This window comes from Rhinatrema bivittatum, chromosome 5 (assembly GCF_901001135.1).
Source record: "Rhinatrema bivittatum chromosome 5, aRhiBiv1.1, whole genome shotgun sequence".
Lineage (NCBI taxonomy): Eukaryota > Metazoa > Chordata > Amphibia > Gymnophiona > Rhinatrematidae > Rhinatrema > Rhinatrema bivittatum.
The window spans coordinates 335,518,578-335,531,435 of record NC_042619.1 but is presented as its reverse complement, the minus strand read 5'-3'; the positions used below and the strand labels follow the sequence as shown (position 1 = coordinate 335,531,435).

Here is a 12,858-nt window from a genome sequence, read left to right as displayed (position 1 = left end):
GGGGGATATGATAGAGATGTTTAAAATCATGAGAGGTCTAGAATGGGTAAATGTGAATCGGTTATTTACTCTTTCAGATAATAGAAGGGCTAGGGGGCACTCCATGAAGTTAGCATGAGGCACATTTAAAACTAATCGGAGAAAGTTCTTTTTCACTCAATGCACAATTAAATGCTGGAATTTGTTGCCAGGGGATGTGGTTAGTGCAGTTAGTGTAGCTAGGTTTAAAAAGGATTGGATAAGTTCTTAGAGAAGTCCATTACCCGCTATTAATTAAGTTGACCTAGAAAATAGCCAGCCACTGCTATTACTAGCAACAGTAGCATGGGATAGACTTAGTTTTTGGGTACTTGCCAGGTTCTTATGGCCTGGATTAGCCACTGTTGGAAACAGGATGCTGGGTTTGATGGACCCTTGGTCTGACCCAGTATGGCATGTTTTTATGTTCTTATGTTCTCTAGGAAAAGTGTTCTTTGGCGAGAGTGTGCTATGCGGGGCTCTTTCATGGACCTGCCCAATGTATGGGTGCTTTGGTACATCCCACTTCTTTGGACTGTTCTGGGCTTTGAACAGGAAAGGAAAATTGGTTCTTACCTGCTAATTTTCATTCCTGAAGTATCACAGATCAGTCCAGAGACCCATCCTGGTGTACGTTTTGCTCAAGACTTGGCAGCAAGTCTGTGCTAGGTCACATTTCTGGTAAGAACTGCTGGATGTACATCAGGTCGGGTCTTCGGTAGATGGCCTGATTCTTTAGTTTTCCCTTGGACCTCTGGTAGTCATGCTATGTTCAGGGGTTGGCCTATTGTTCGAGTTCAGTGTTTTCCCCTTCATGCTCACAATAGTTGGGGTGATTGATCTCTAGTCTGGCTTGGGTATAGGTCAATAGTGAGGGACTGCAGCTGGCACTCTAGGTTATGTAGCTGTGCCCTCAAACTCTTTGCATCCCTACCAATAGATGGAGGCAGAGAAGCAAAGCCCACTTGTCTGGACTGATCTGTGGTACTTCAGGAACGAAAATTAACAGGTAAGAACCAATTTGCTTACCTATAACTGGTATGCTCCATGGACAACTGGATAATCACTCACATACCCTCCCACTTTCCCTTGGAGTTCCAGAAATGTTTTTTTATAAGCTTTGATATGATTGAGGGGGCCTCATGGTGTGTAGCTGCATGATATTAACCATACAAAAATGAAAGGACTTATAGTCCTTTCTAGCTCAAGTATAAATGTTTCAGTGCTCCACATGTGTGACTGATTATCTTGCTGTCCAGAGACAATGGACAGTCCCTCCTCCTTGGAGCTTACATTCTAGTCAAGACAGACAAGACATACAGCAAAACAAGAGGCTTTGAGTTGGGGCAGCAGGCCATGACTAAGAAGATTTAAAGTAGGTGAGATCAAATTGTGGAAGTGGCAGCTTTGAGTATATCAAATAGGGGTCTTCTCCTTGGCACTACAGTGAAGCTAAGATTTTCCAAGATTTCTTTGTTCTCTTTCTCCTGCAGGTCATACCTTCCTGATGCAGAGACAAAGTGGGAACCTAGGGCTGATATGTGTACAGAGCTACAGGATGAGGGGCAGGGTGTCCTAACCAGGCTGAGCCTACATGCTCTGAGTGGTAAGAGTGTAACCCTGTAACCGTGGAGTATGTGTGAGTGCTTTCGTAAGAAGTGATCACTGTCTTTTTTTTGGGGGGGGGAGGACAGTATGCAAGGCCAAGGAGGGGTGTGACAAGAAAATATGTAGCTCAAAGAGCGAAAACGCTTTGCAGACTAAAATCAAACAAACTGACAGATGATGGCAAAGATGGCAGCATGTTAAAGATGTCTACAAAATCATGAAAGGACTTGAACAAGTTAATGTAAATCGGTTATTTACTCTCTCAGAAAGTAGAAGGGCTAGGGAACACTCCATTAAGTTAGCAAGTAGCTCATTTCAAACAAATCGAAGAAAGTTCTTTTTCACTCGATGCATAGTTAAGCTGTGGACTTCATTGCCAGAGGATATGGTTACAGCAGTTAGTGTAACTGGGTTTAAAAAAGGTTTGGATAAATTCCTAGAGGGAAAATCCATAAACTGCTATTAATTAATAAGCATTCCCTGTACTTACCCGGATCAGTTCAGACAGTGGGTTATGTCCCCCTTCCAGCAGATGGAGTCGGAGAAAACTTCGAAGGGTGTTCCCATATAAACCAGTATTCTTCTGACTCCAGCAGATGAGAGTGGCTGAACTCTAGTTCCTCACTAAGACTTCTGAAAAGCTAAATTTTAGTGCTCTTTTCTCTATTTCTTAGCTTCCTTCCTATCTTATCATGGATCAAGGTTAACAGAGGATAGTAAAAAAAAACTATAAAAATAAACATAGGGAAAGCTCAGACCCTTGACTAGGGTCCAGCAATCTAACTTGCAGGAAGAGCTGTTTTTCAGTCTCCATTGCTGTATTTACTTTGTAGGGGTAAGTGTTTGTACCTTTCTTAATTTGCAGGTTAGATTTGTTAGCTCCGGAGTGCAAGTTGGTGGTCCAACCTCTCCCCCTTTTCCTCCAAGCCGACCCGCTGCCCTGAGAAGTCGTTTTGCCTCGGGGCAGCCTCCACAGAAACGCAACATTCCTCTGTGTGGTGTTAATAGCAATTCAGGCAGGTCGGGGAGAAGGAGTAGTGCTGCAGAGGGGGTTTTTCCCTGCTCCTCGCAGCCACTCACCAGCGATTCGTCGGCGGCTCAGCTCATAGTTCCATGCTGCGGTCCTCGAGGTGCTGCGCGTGTGGAGAGCCCGGTTCCCGGATCTCTTGTGAGGGGATCTGCGCGAGATGCCTCCCTGGTGGGGAGGGTTCCTCGCGGCCGGCAGGTCGAGCAGATTCGCACGCCTCAATGCACGGAGGCCGGCCCTGATCCCGCCCAGTGCGGGAACGGCAGCCATCTTTGAATGAGACCAAGACGCCGGTTCTTCAGTGCTGCCACCAATCCTGACCCCTGTCAACCCCCTGGACCCTTGTACACCCTCAGGAGATCCCCCCTTGGTGCCGCCTTCTGGACCACCTCCATTTTCGGTGGATTTTGTGCTTTTAATACACAATGCCTACCTGGCAAGAATGGGACAGCAGCAAGATCTAACAGGGCCGCCTCCTCCTAAGGTGAGCAGGATGGCTGATCCCCCAGGGCCTCCGGGATGCCGTCAGGGAGTGGGGGCCTCAGGACCTGGGGTTCACCAAGGTGCCTCCAGGGTTCGCGTGGTCCATCATCCTCCAGGGGGCTTGTCTCCTCAAGGCCCTCCTCCGGACCCAGATGGCTCAAATGGAAGGGGATGATCCCCGGGTACTGCGTCTCTTCCAGAGGGATGAGTTGGATCTGCTCATCCCATATGCCGTGCAGGAATTGGATATTGAGGATCCACAAAACCCTCCAGGGCCTTCTCCACCAGCTAAGAAGGGGATCCCGTGCTCTCAGGTCTGCGTCCACCGTCGTGGTCTTTTCCTTCCCATATTACGCTACTGCAATTGCTGTCCTGGGAATGGGATTCCCCTGAAGCCTCCCTCAAGGTGGGTAGAGCTATGGATAAGCTATACGCCCTCCCAGATGATTTTCTGGAGCTCCTCAAGGTTCACAAAGAGGACGCGGCGGTATCTGCAGTGACAAAATGCTCCACCATTCCGGTGACAGGAGGTGCTGCCCTACGGGATATGCAGGATAGAAAGTGTGAGGTGTATCTCAAGAGAGCAGTCGAGGTGTCTGCTCTGGGCGTCAGAGCCACGATTTGTAATTCCCTCACTCAACGGGCAGGACTCCGATGAGTCCAACAGCTCCTCAGTACACAAGAGCTGTCTCCTGCCGAAGCGCAGCAGGCTGACCGCCTGGAGGCCGTGATAGCGTATGGGGCAGATGTGCTATATGACCTGCTCCGAGTTCTGGCCAGGTCTATGGTTTCAGCAGTCTCGGCCAGACACCTCCTGTGACTCCGCAACTGATCGGCGAATTCCTCCTCCAAGACCCAGTTGGGCTCCCTACTCTTCAAAGGGAAATTACTCTGAGATGATCTGGACCAGATTATCAAGTCACTCGGCGAGAATAAGGTCCACAAGCTGCCGGAGGATCGGCAGCGGGCTGCTAGGACCTTCGGTTCCACTAGAAGCCGTTTCCGTCAACCAAGAACAGCTGCCTCTCGTCCGCCCTCTTCGCCTTCCCAGTCCTGGTCTCATTCCTTTCGTGGCCAAACACCGGCTCGGGATAGTCTTCCCCAGGGGGCGGCTCCCAAATCTTCACAATGAGTCTGTGCTGGCCCACTCCTCGGTCCCCAGGATAGGGGGACGTCTCTCCCTCTTCCACGGGGAGTGGGTCAAGATTACCTCGGATCAGTGGGTCCTAGATATTCTAAAGCACGGTTACGCTTTAGATTTTGCTCATCCTCTAAGAGACTGGTTCCTCTTCTCTCCCTGCAGACCACCACAGAAACAATGCATAGTACGCCAGCACCCGACAGGCTCCTGGCCCTCGGAGTAATTCGCCCGGTTCCTCTGACAGAACCGGCCATTACTCCGTCTACTTTGTAGTCCCAAGAAGGAGGGCTCCTTCCGTCCTATCCTGCATCTCAAGATGGTCAACAAAGCCCTCAGGGTACCACACTTCAGGATGGAGACCTTATGCTCAGTGATAGCGTCAGTACACATCGGAGAATTTCTGGCCTTGGATCTGATGGAGGCTTATCTCCACATTCCCATCCTCAAGGCGCATCAGCTCTTCCTTCGCTTCAAGATTCTGGGACAGCATTTTCAATTTCAAGCCCTGACTTTTGGATTGGTGACAGCTCCCTGTACCTTCACCAAAGTAAATGGTAGCAATGACGGCAGCCCTCAGGAGGGAGGGAATCCTGGTCCACCCCTATTTAGATGATTGGCTCATCCGGGCAAAGTCCGTAGTCCTTAGTCCAGGGTCAGCGAGCAATAGACAGAGTGTTGTATCTCCTTCAGTCCCTCAGATGGGTGGTCAATTTCTCCAAGAGTAGCCTTACTCCATCTCAGTCCCTGGACTTTCTAGGAGCACACTTCGATACAGCTGTGGGCAAGGTACTGCTGCGTCCGGATCGGGCCCAGGTTCTCATCTCCCAGGTACAGCAATTCATTTCGCTCTCTCTTCCCACAGCCTGGGATTATCTTCAGGTTCTGGGCACTATGGCTTCCACTATCGATCTGGTACCTTGGGCTTTTGCGCATATGCGTCCTCTGCAGAAAGCTTTGCTTTCCCACTGGAAACCGGTTTCTCGGGAGTTTCAGGCCATCCTCCCACTGCCAGAGAGGACCAAGGACAGTCTGGCCTGGTGGCTCAATCTGGATCATGTGTTAACAGGAGTAACCTTGGAAGTCCCTCAGTGGGTGATTGTCACCAGAGACGCCAGTCTCTCCAGTTGGGGAGCAGTCTATCAGACGAAACCGGCACAGGGGACACGGACAGAGTTGCAAGCTTCCTGGCCGATCAATCGCTTGGAGACCAGAGCTAGGGGGAGAAAACGCGTAAGGGGGAACAAAGAGTCGTCACGTTTCTCGGGAGACGGACAAGTTGCTGGCCTGGGCGGAGGTCCACCTTTCCCACCTAGCGGCCTCTCACATCGCAGGAGTGGACATCGTTCAAGCCGACTTCTTGAGTCGTCAACGCATATATCCCGGAGAGCGGGAACTCTCGAGGAAGCAGTGGCACTTCTATTCAGTCGGTGGGGGTCTCCCCACCTGGACCTGATGGCCACTCTACGGAACACCAAAGCTCCACAATTCTTCAGCCACAGAAGAGAGCACAGCACTGAGGGAGTGGATGCCTTAGTCCTTCCCTGGCTGCAACACATTCTCCTCTACGTGTTCCCGCCATGGCCCCTGGTGGTCCAGTAATTCTGGCGGCGCCAGAATGGCCACGTCTGCCATGGTTCGCGGACTTGGTCAACCTTGCAGTGGACGGCCCTCTTCACCTGGGACATCTATCATGCTTACTGCGCCAGGGTCTGGTATCTTTTGACCAGGCAGATCGCTTCTGTCTTGTGGCCTGGCTTTTGAGAGGCGCCAGCTGAGAAGACTAGGATACCCGGAGGCCGTGATCTCGACCCTCCTCAAGGCTAGGAAGACCTCTACGTCCATTGCCTATGTCCGAGTTTGGAAGGTCTTTGAGACCTGGTGTGGCTCCGTACCTGTCTCGCTGCGGAGTGCCTCAGTGGCTCAGATACTGTTGTTCCTGCAACAGGGCCTGGAAAAGGGATTGGCCTACAATTCCCTGAGGGTGCAGGTGGCTGCCCTCTGTTCCTGATACATCACCAGGAGGGAACCCTTCTTTCCTCTCACCCAGACATCATCCGTTTTCTCAAGGGAGTGAAACATGTTAAGCCTCCAGTACACGCTCTGTGTCCCTCATGGAGCATCAACTTAGTTCTTCGAATTCTAGGCGGACCACCTTTTGAACCGCTACGAGCCACTACCCTCAAGGATCTTACACCCTAGACAGTCTTCCTGGTGGCTATTTGCTCTGCCCACAGGATTTCGGAGCTTCAGGCACAGTCATGCAGGGAGCCCTATCTCAGTTTCATGGATTCAGGAGTTTCCTTGCGTACAGTGCCCTCTTTCCTGCCCAAGGTTGTTTTCCGCATTCCATATGAATCAGACGGTGGAACTCCCTTGTTTCTCAGCTGAAGATTCCCATGAGCTATGCAAGCTTGATGTTAAGCGCATCCTCATTCACTATCTGGAGGCCATGAATGACTTTCGCTTGTCGGATCATCTTTTTGTGCTTTGGGGTGGCCCAAAGAAGGGGGGCCAAGGCTTCAAAACCCACCATTGCTCGCTGGCTGAAAGAAGATATCGCCTCAGCATACATTGGTGCTGGTCGACAGCCTCCGATGGGCATCAAGGCCCATTCCCTCCGAGCTCACGCGGCCTCCTGGACGGAGAGTGAATCCGTTTTGCCTCATGAGATATGCCGAGCAGCCACCTGGAAGTCTTTACATACCTTTGCTCGGCACTATCGTTTGAATCTACAGCCACCGGTCTTCGACTCCTTTGGCAATTGGGTCATTCGAGTAGGGATATCCGGGGCCCACCCTAAGTAGGGAAGCTTTGGTACTTCCCACTGTCTGGACTGATCCGGGTACGTACAAGGAAAAGAAATGTATTCCTTACCTGCTAATTTTCGTTCCTGTAGTACCACGGATCAGTCCAGATGCCCACCATAAGGATTTATGGGATTGGGATTGTCTCTCTGCTCAAATTGTTTTCCGTATTCCACGTGTTTAGTGGCTGTTTCATGGTTCATTTTGCAAGTTTAGTTGCCTCTTAAAGTTCAGTACACACTGTACAGTTGTTAATGTTGAAAGGGTTTTATACCTTGATCCATCCATCTTGTCTCTTCAGGCTTTTATATTCTTAATACTGGAGGATAACAGAGGGTGCACTGGTTTATATGGGAGCACCCTTCGAAGTTTTCTCTGACTCCATCTGCTGGAAGGGGGACATAACCCACTGTCTGGACTGATCCGTGGTACTACAAGAACGAAAATTAGCAGGTAAGGAATAATTTTCTTATAGCAGCTTGAGATTTATTTAATGTTTGGGTACTTGCCAGGTGCTTGTAGCCTGGATTGGCCACAGTTGGACACAGGATGCTGGACTTGATGGACCCTTGGTCTGGCCCAGTATGGCATATGTTATGTTCTTATGTTATGTTGTTGTTGTGGCCAGGATAAGGAATATGTACAGTTGTAGAAAGTGTTTCATGATCTGTAACAAATAGAAGATGGTAGAGGGTTTGTGATGTTCAGTACATTGGATATGAAATACATGGGTGACCAATGGTTGGGGCATAGGACTGGAGGATGGGTATTTTGTATGTCTGTGTGGATGTACATGGTTTAGAGGAGGGGTGGGGGGAAGGAGGGGGGGAAAAGGAATAAAAATGCACAGGGACGCATTTCATTTTGTTGTTAACATGCTTTATTGGGTATGCTTATGTTACTTGATTTGTTACCATTTCTAATAAAATGAGATAACATCAACATTTAAACATGTATAGTGATGTTACTTTGCAAATAAAAGTGATTTTAAAAATTCTTGATAGTATCACAATGTGATCTGACCTGTTTTCAACTGAATTGAACTGTTTCTCTTTAGGAAATAAAAAGAAACAGGGATTTTAAGTGTCAGGAGTTTCAAGGGCACATAAAAAGTGTGAGCTGAAGGTCACAGGGTGTTCCGCTATCTGTGGTAGAAATTTGGATGAACTGCTAAAAATTATGAGGGTGGGTCCAGACAAACACACACATACGATGCTTTCCTATAGGAAACGACTAAAAATGGGGGGAAACCCTGGATTGGCTCATGATGCTTTAGATCAAGTTGAAGCAGGTTCTGATTGTGTCGGAAGCAACAGGAGGTAGCTGCTTGGCAAAAGGAAAGGATGATGGATGTGGAGTGCTTTGGGAAGGGAAGGGAGTGCATACAGTTTAAGGGTGAGGGGAACATGGAGAGTTTGAGGAGAAGGGAGGAGCTAGTTCTGGAGATGAGGAGGAAGCACTGAGCATTTAAGGGTTAGACATCAAAGGTGGGGATAGGGATTAGGTGTGAGAAGTCAGAAGGGATATGTGGTAATTTAAGGGTTAGAGGTTGAGGATGGTTGTTTAATGTTGAAGGGGAGATATGAGGGTGGTAATGATTTGAAAGGGAGATGTGAGAGCTCAGGGTTAGAGGTAGATGTTTGACCCTTTTCTTGTGCTGCTTTTTTCAGGGGGTGTTTCCTGCTCTGCCCTAATGGCTGTGGGTATGGTATCTGCTCTCTTGCTGCACAAGCACAGAGAGGTAAGCAGGGTGTGGGGCGAGGAGAAAACGGGTACAGGAGTGTGGGGGGGGGGGGGACCTCCTTTTATCACTTTCCTCCTGACAGGGAAGTGGTGCTTTTATGGTTTTACTCTTTTTCTTATACTCAGAGACTTTTTAAGGGAGGCTGTCCTCTCGCTCTCATTCTCTGGTATCTTTCTGTTTGTTTTGTACATTGGGAGATCTCTTTTTTTCTGAGGATTTCTGAGGATTTCTCCTGCACTCTGGAGGGTTTCTCTCATGCTCATTATTTATCATGGAATATGGCACCCTGATTGTTTCACAGCAGATTTCATACAATGAGTCCTTCCCTCAGAGAGCTTATTTGATGCAGTGGGAGAGTTTGTAACTTGCCCAGGGTCACAGCGAGTGTTGGTGGCAGGAGGAGGATCGGAAACCATGTCTCTTGGTCCCTGGTCCATAATTCTAAGCACTGGGTAATGCAGTCTCCCTTCTTCTTAAAGAATCTCCTCAGGGATCTTTCACTGGTGGGGTGTGTGCATTTTATTCTTGGAGGGACTTCTCTCTCTCATTCTAATGATCAGAGGATCTCCTCTCTCTTCCCCTTCCTTGCTCTTTCATGCTTAGGAAGCTGTCTTTTGTCCCCAGGGGGTCTTCCTTTCCCAACTGATTAAGGACTTCTCTTGGCTGTGTGAAGAAATTATCTTTCGGAATTATGATGTGGGATTTTCAGGAAAGCGGATGGAATTGGTCAAGCATACCCTTTGCATTCTGCGACACTGTGTGAAACTGTATCGAGTTTCCTTTGGCGATGTTTATGTCACGCTGAGGAGCGAGGAGTCTGCTGTTCTCACATTAAGCCAACACAGCAGCGCACTCCTGCCTGTCTTCATACGGGAGGCTCTTGGAGGTGAGCAACCAGAAGGGGGAAGGGGAAAGAACCTGCAGTTTGTAAGAGCATTTAGAGGTGGTGCACAGGGAGTGGGGATGCTCAGCAGAGAGGGGAAGGGTTGTATGATTTTACTATTATTTTAGTTTATTTATTATATACCAACATTCGATCTGAGATATCACATCGGTTTACATTCAGGTACTGTAGGTATTTCCCTATCCCCAGAGAGCTTACAATCTAAGTTTTGTACCTGAGGCAATGGAGGGTAAATGACTTGCCCAAGATCACAAGGAGCGACTCGAACGTTGGTCTCCTGGTTCATAGCCCACTGCTCTAACCACTAGGCTATTCCTCCTCCCTAATATTCCCTATTATTCATCATTCCTATAGTGCATCTACATGATCACAGCACTGTACAGATACACATAAAACAGTCCATGCTCCATGAACTTTACAAGCAAGACACAACAAATTAAGAGGCTTCCAGAACTTTATTTCAGTAAACATGGTTAAAATCAACAGTTATGACCAGGGGTTTAACATTTAAAAGCAGCTTTAAAAGGGGAGGGAGGGAGTGGTTTAAGAGCATGGAAGGAGGGGAATGAGAGGGGAAGAGAGGAGAGCATGTGTGTTGGAAGAAGACATTAAGTTGGAAGGAAGAGAGAGGAAGTAAAAGTGATGGGAATATGAACTCAGGAAGGAAAGAGAGTAGAATGTTGGGGGGTGGGGGTGGGGAGGTAGAATGAAATTACTTGGAGGAGATGGAAGGTTAGAGAAGTAAAAACATTGGGGAGGAGAGAAGTGTTTGGCAGTGAGAGTGGTTGGAGGAGAAGAAAGAGGCATAAGAGTGCTCAGAAAAGAAATAGTGGGGATTGAAAGCAGTTGGAGAGGTCAGAAGGGGTGAATGAAGAATGCTCTCTCTTGCTCTGCAGTGGTTTATATTGCTGTCTTTTGCACACTCTGTAAGTGCCCTATATTGTGTGATTGATTTATTTCCATTATTTACTGTATATACCACCTGCCAGCCTTCAAGAGGTTATCCAATGCAGTGTACAACAGACAAAAATTAAAATAAATAAAATATATCATAAAAGCAAGAAAAAACATAGGAGAAAACCTTAAAAAAAATATCAAACCAAAACCTATTCATTGTAAGAAAACAAACTATATAAAACTTGATACTATATAAAATAGGAAGAAGAAACAAACCAGCAGAACACTGAAAGAGTCAACAGATCATTTAAAAGGAAATAGTTTTCAGTTGTTTCCTGAAAGACCTTATGGTGAAATCATGTTTTAAAACATCTGGTAGACTATTCGAGAGCATAGGGCCTATCACTAAAAACATGAGATCTACGATATGTGTGCAGTGTTATATATCTGTAGCCATCTTGTGTGCTGTCTGCAGCCTGTGCAATGTTATAACACTGATGGTTTGCACTGTTTATCTGTGCAGCTTGCCGTTCTGTTGCATTCCCTGACAGTCAAAGAGTGCTGGCTGTCAGAAAGTGTGATAGACAAGAAGTTTAAAGATAATCTAGAACCCTCCTCCAATCTGAAGCTGATCTACCTTCAAGGACTACACAGCAGCAGAGCTCCAATGTCTAGGTTTACTGTACTGAAGAGCTCCCAAAATTGCAGGATCAACTGATTCTTTATCTTTTTTTCCTTCTTGTTACCATTGTCGTGTTTGGTATGGGCAGAAGTTCATTGCAACCCAGCGTGTGTCAAGGTGCTGTTATTTTTAGTGGCATTTTACCAGGGTCTTCCTTCATGATTCTTCACTGCCCAGTTCAGCCCTACAGAGCTCAGCCAGGTCATGTTTATCTTAAGGATTGGACCAGCAGTTCTCCCTCCCTACAAAGCCTACACAACACACAAATGTAACATGAGAACATAAAAAGTGCCGTGTTAGTTCAGACTATTGATCCATTGAGCTCAATATAGTGTCTCCAACAGTGGCCAATCTGGGTCACTTGGAAATGGAGGAGTAGCCTAGTGGTTTGTTGGCTTTCTAGCAGGGGACCTGTTCCTAAGGCTGTGGTTCACTTGTTCCCTTCTAAATAAGCTCGAAGGTCTTGTGATTTGGGAGATGCCATTCCTCTCTCAGAACAAAGAGTCCATTTTGGAGGATCTGGATGAATTTATGGATACAGGCAGCTTGGACTTCTTGGAGGAAGGATAAGTACTCTTAGTGAGAGAAACTAATTCAGTTATCTGGCTTTTCCACAGGGATGAGATGGCATTCCTTATTGATCAGGTGTTCGCTGCCCTAAACATTTCAGAAGACAAACCAGAAGAAGCTTCTGAATGGGATCTTATTATTAAAGGTCTGTGTAAGACTGCTAAGAATTTTCCCTTTCACTCTGAGGTGGAAGAAATGGTGATAATGGAATGGGAATTTTCAAATTCTGGATTCAAGGGAGTTACATTTTTTGGTAAGCTATTTCCACTACTGCAGGAGTCATCAGAGTGCTTATTTTTGATGCCCAAGTGGATGCGCTGGTTTCATCAGTTACAAGACCTATTCCCTGGGAAAATGGCATATCTCTTAAGGATCCTCAGGATAGGAGGATTGAGATTTCCTCTTAAACACAGATTTACTTCCACATTGTCAGTATAGTTAGCATTTTATGATGGCATGGTGGCTTGAGTTCTTCTGCTCTGGTTTCAATAACTTCCCAAAAGGGATGATGCTGTCTGTCTGGAATCAGTGGCAGTGTTCGCTTCAGATGCCTTCTATGATATTATCTCACTCAGCTACTTTATTTATTTATTATTTTTTATATACCAACATTCGATCTGAGATATCAGATCTGTTACATTCAGGTACTGTAGGTATTTCCCTATACCCAGAGGGCTTACAATCTAAGTTTGTACCTGAGGCAATGGAAGGTAAAGTGACTTGCCCGAGGACACAAGGAGCGACAGCGGGACTCGAACCCTGGTCTCCTGGTTCATAGCTCACTGCTCTAACCACTAAGCTATTCCTCCTTCCTACTTCTCAGTTTCTGCTGGGCAACAGGTGTGGCTAAGGCATTGGGTGGTGGATTCTTTGGTCTGTGTAAACTCCCTTTCAAGCAGAAATTATTCTTTGGTGAGGACTTAGCTCGTTGGTGAAGAATTTGAGAGGTCCGAAGCCTAATAGGCTATTGGAAGATAAGG

The 12,858-nt window shown here is 47.1% G+C and overlaps 1 protein-coding gene across 3 annotated transcripts in view; it reads left to right on the top strand.

The window, feature by feature from the left end:
- The window catches only part of GPAT2 (glycerol-3-phosphate acyltransferase 2, mitochondrial), a 462,570-nt gene that overhangs the window by 311,245 nt on the left and 138,467 nt on the right, over positions 1 to 12,858 (top strand). For all 3 annotated transcript variants that reach the window (XM_029604447.1, XM_029604446.1, XM_029604448.1), the window contains exons 13-15: positions 1,512 to 1,624; positions 8,752 to 8,822; positions 9,450 to 9,711. In XM_029604447.1, coding sequence (XP_029460307.1) covers positions 1,512 to 1,624; positions 8,752 to 8,822; positions 9,450 to 9,711 — 446 coding nt within the window. The remainder of the gene's footprint in view (positions 1 to 1,511; positions 1,625 to 8,751; positions 8,823 to 9,449; positions 9,712 to 12,858) is intronic.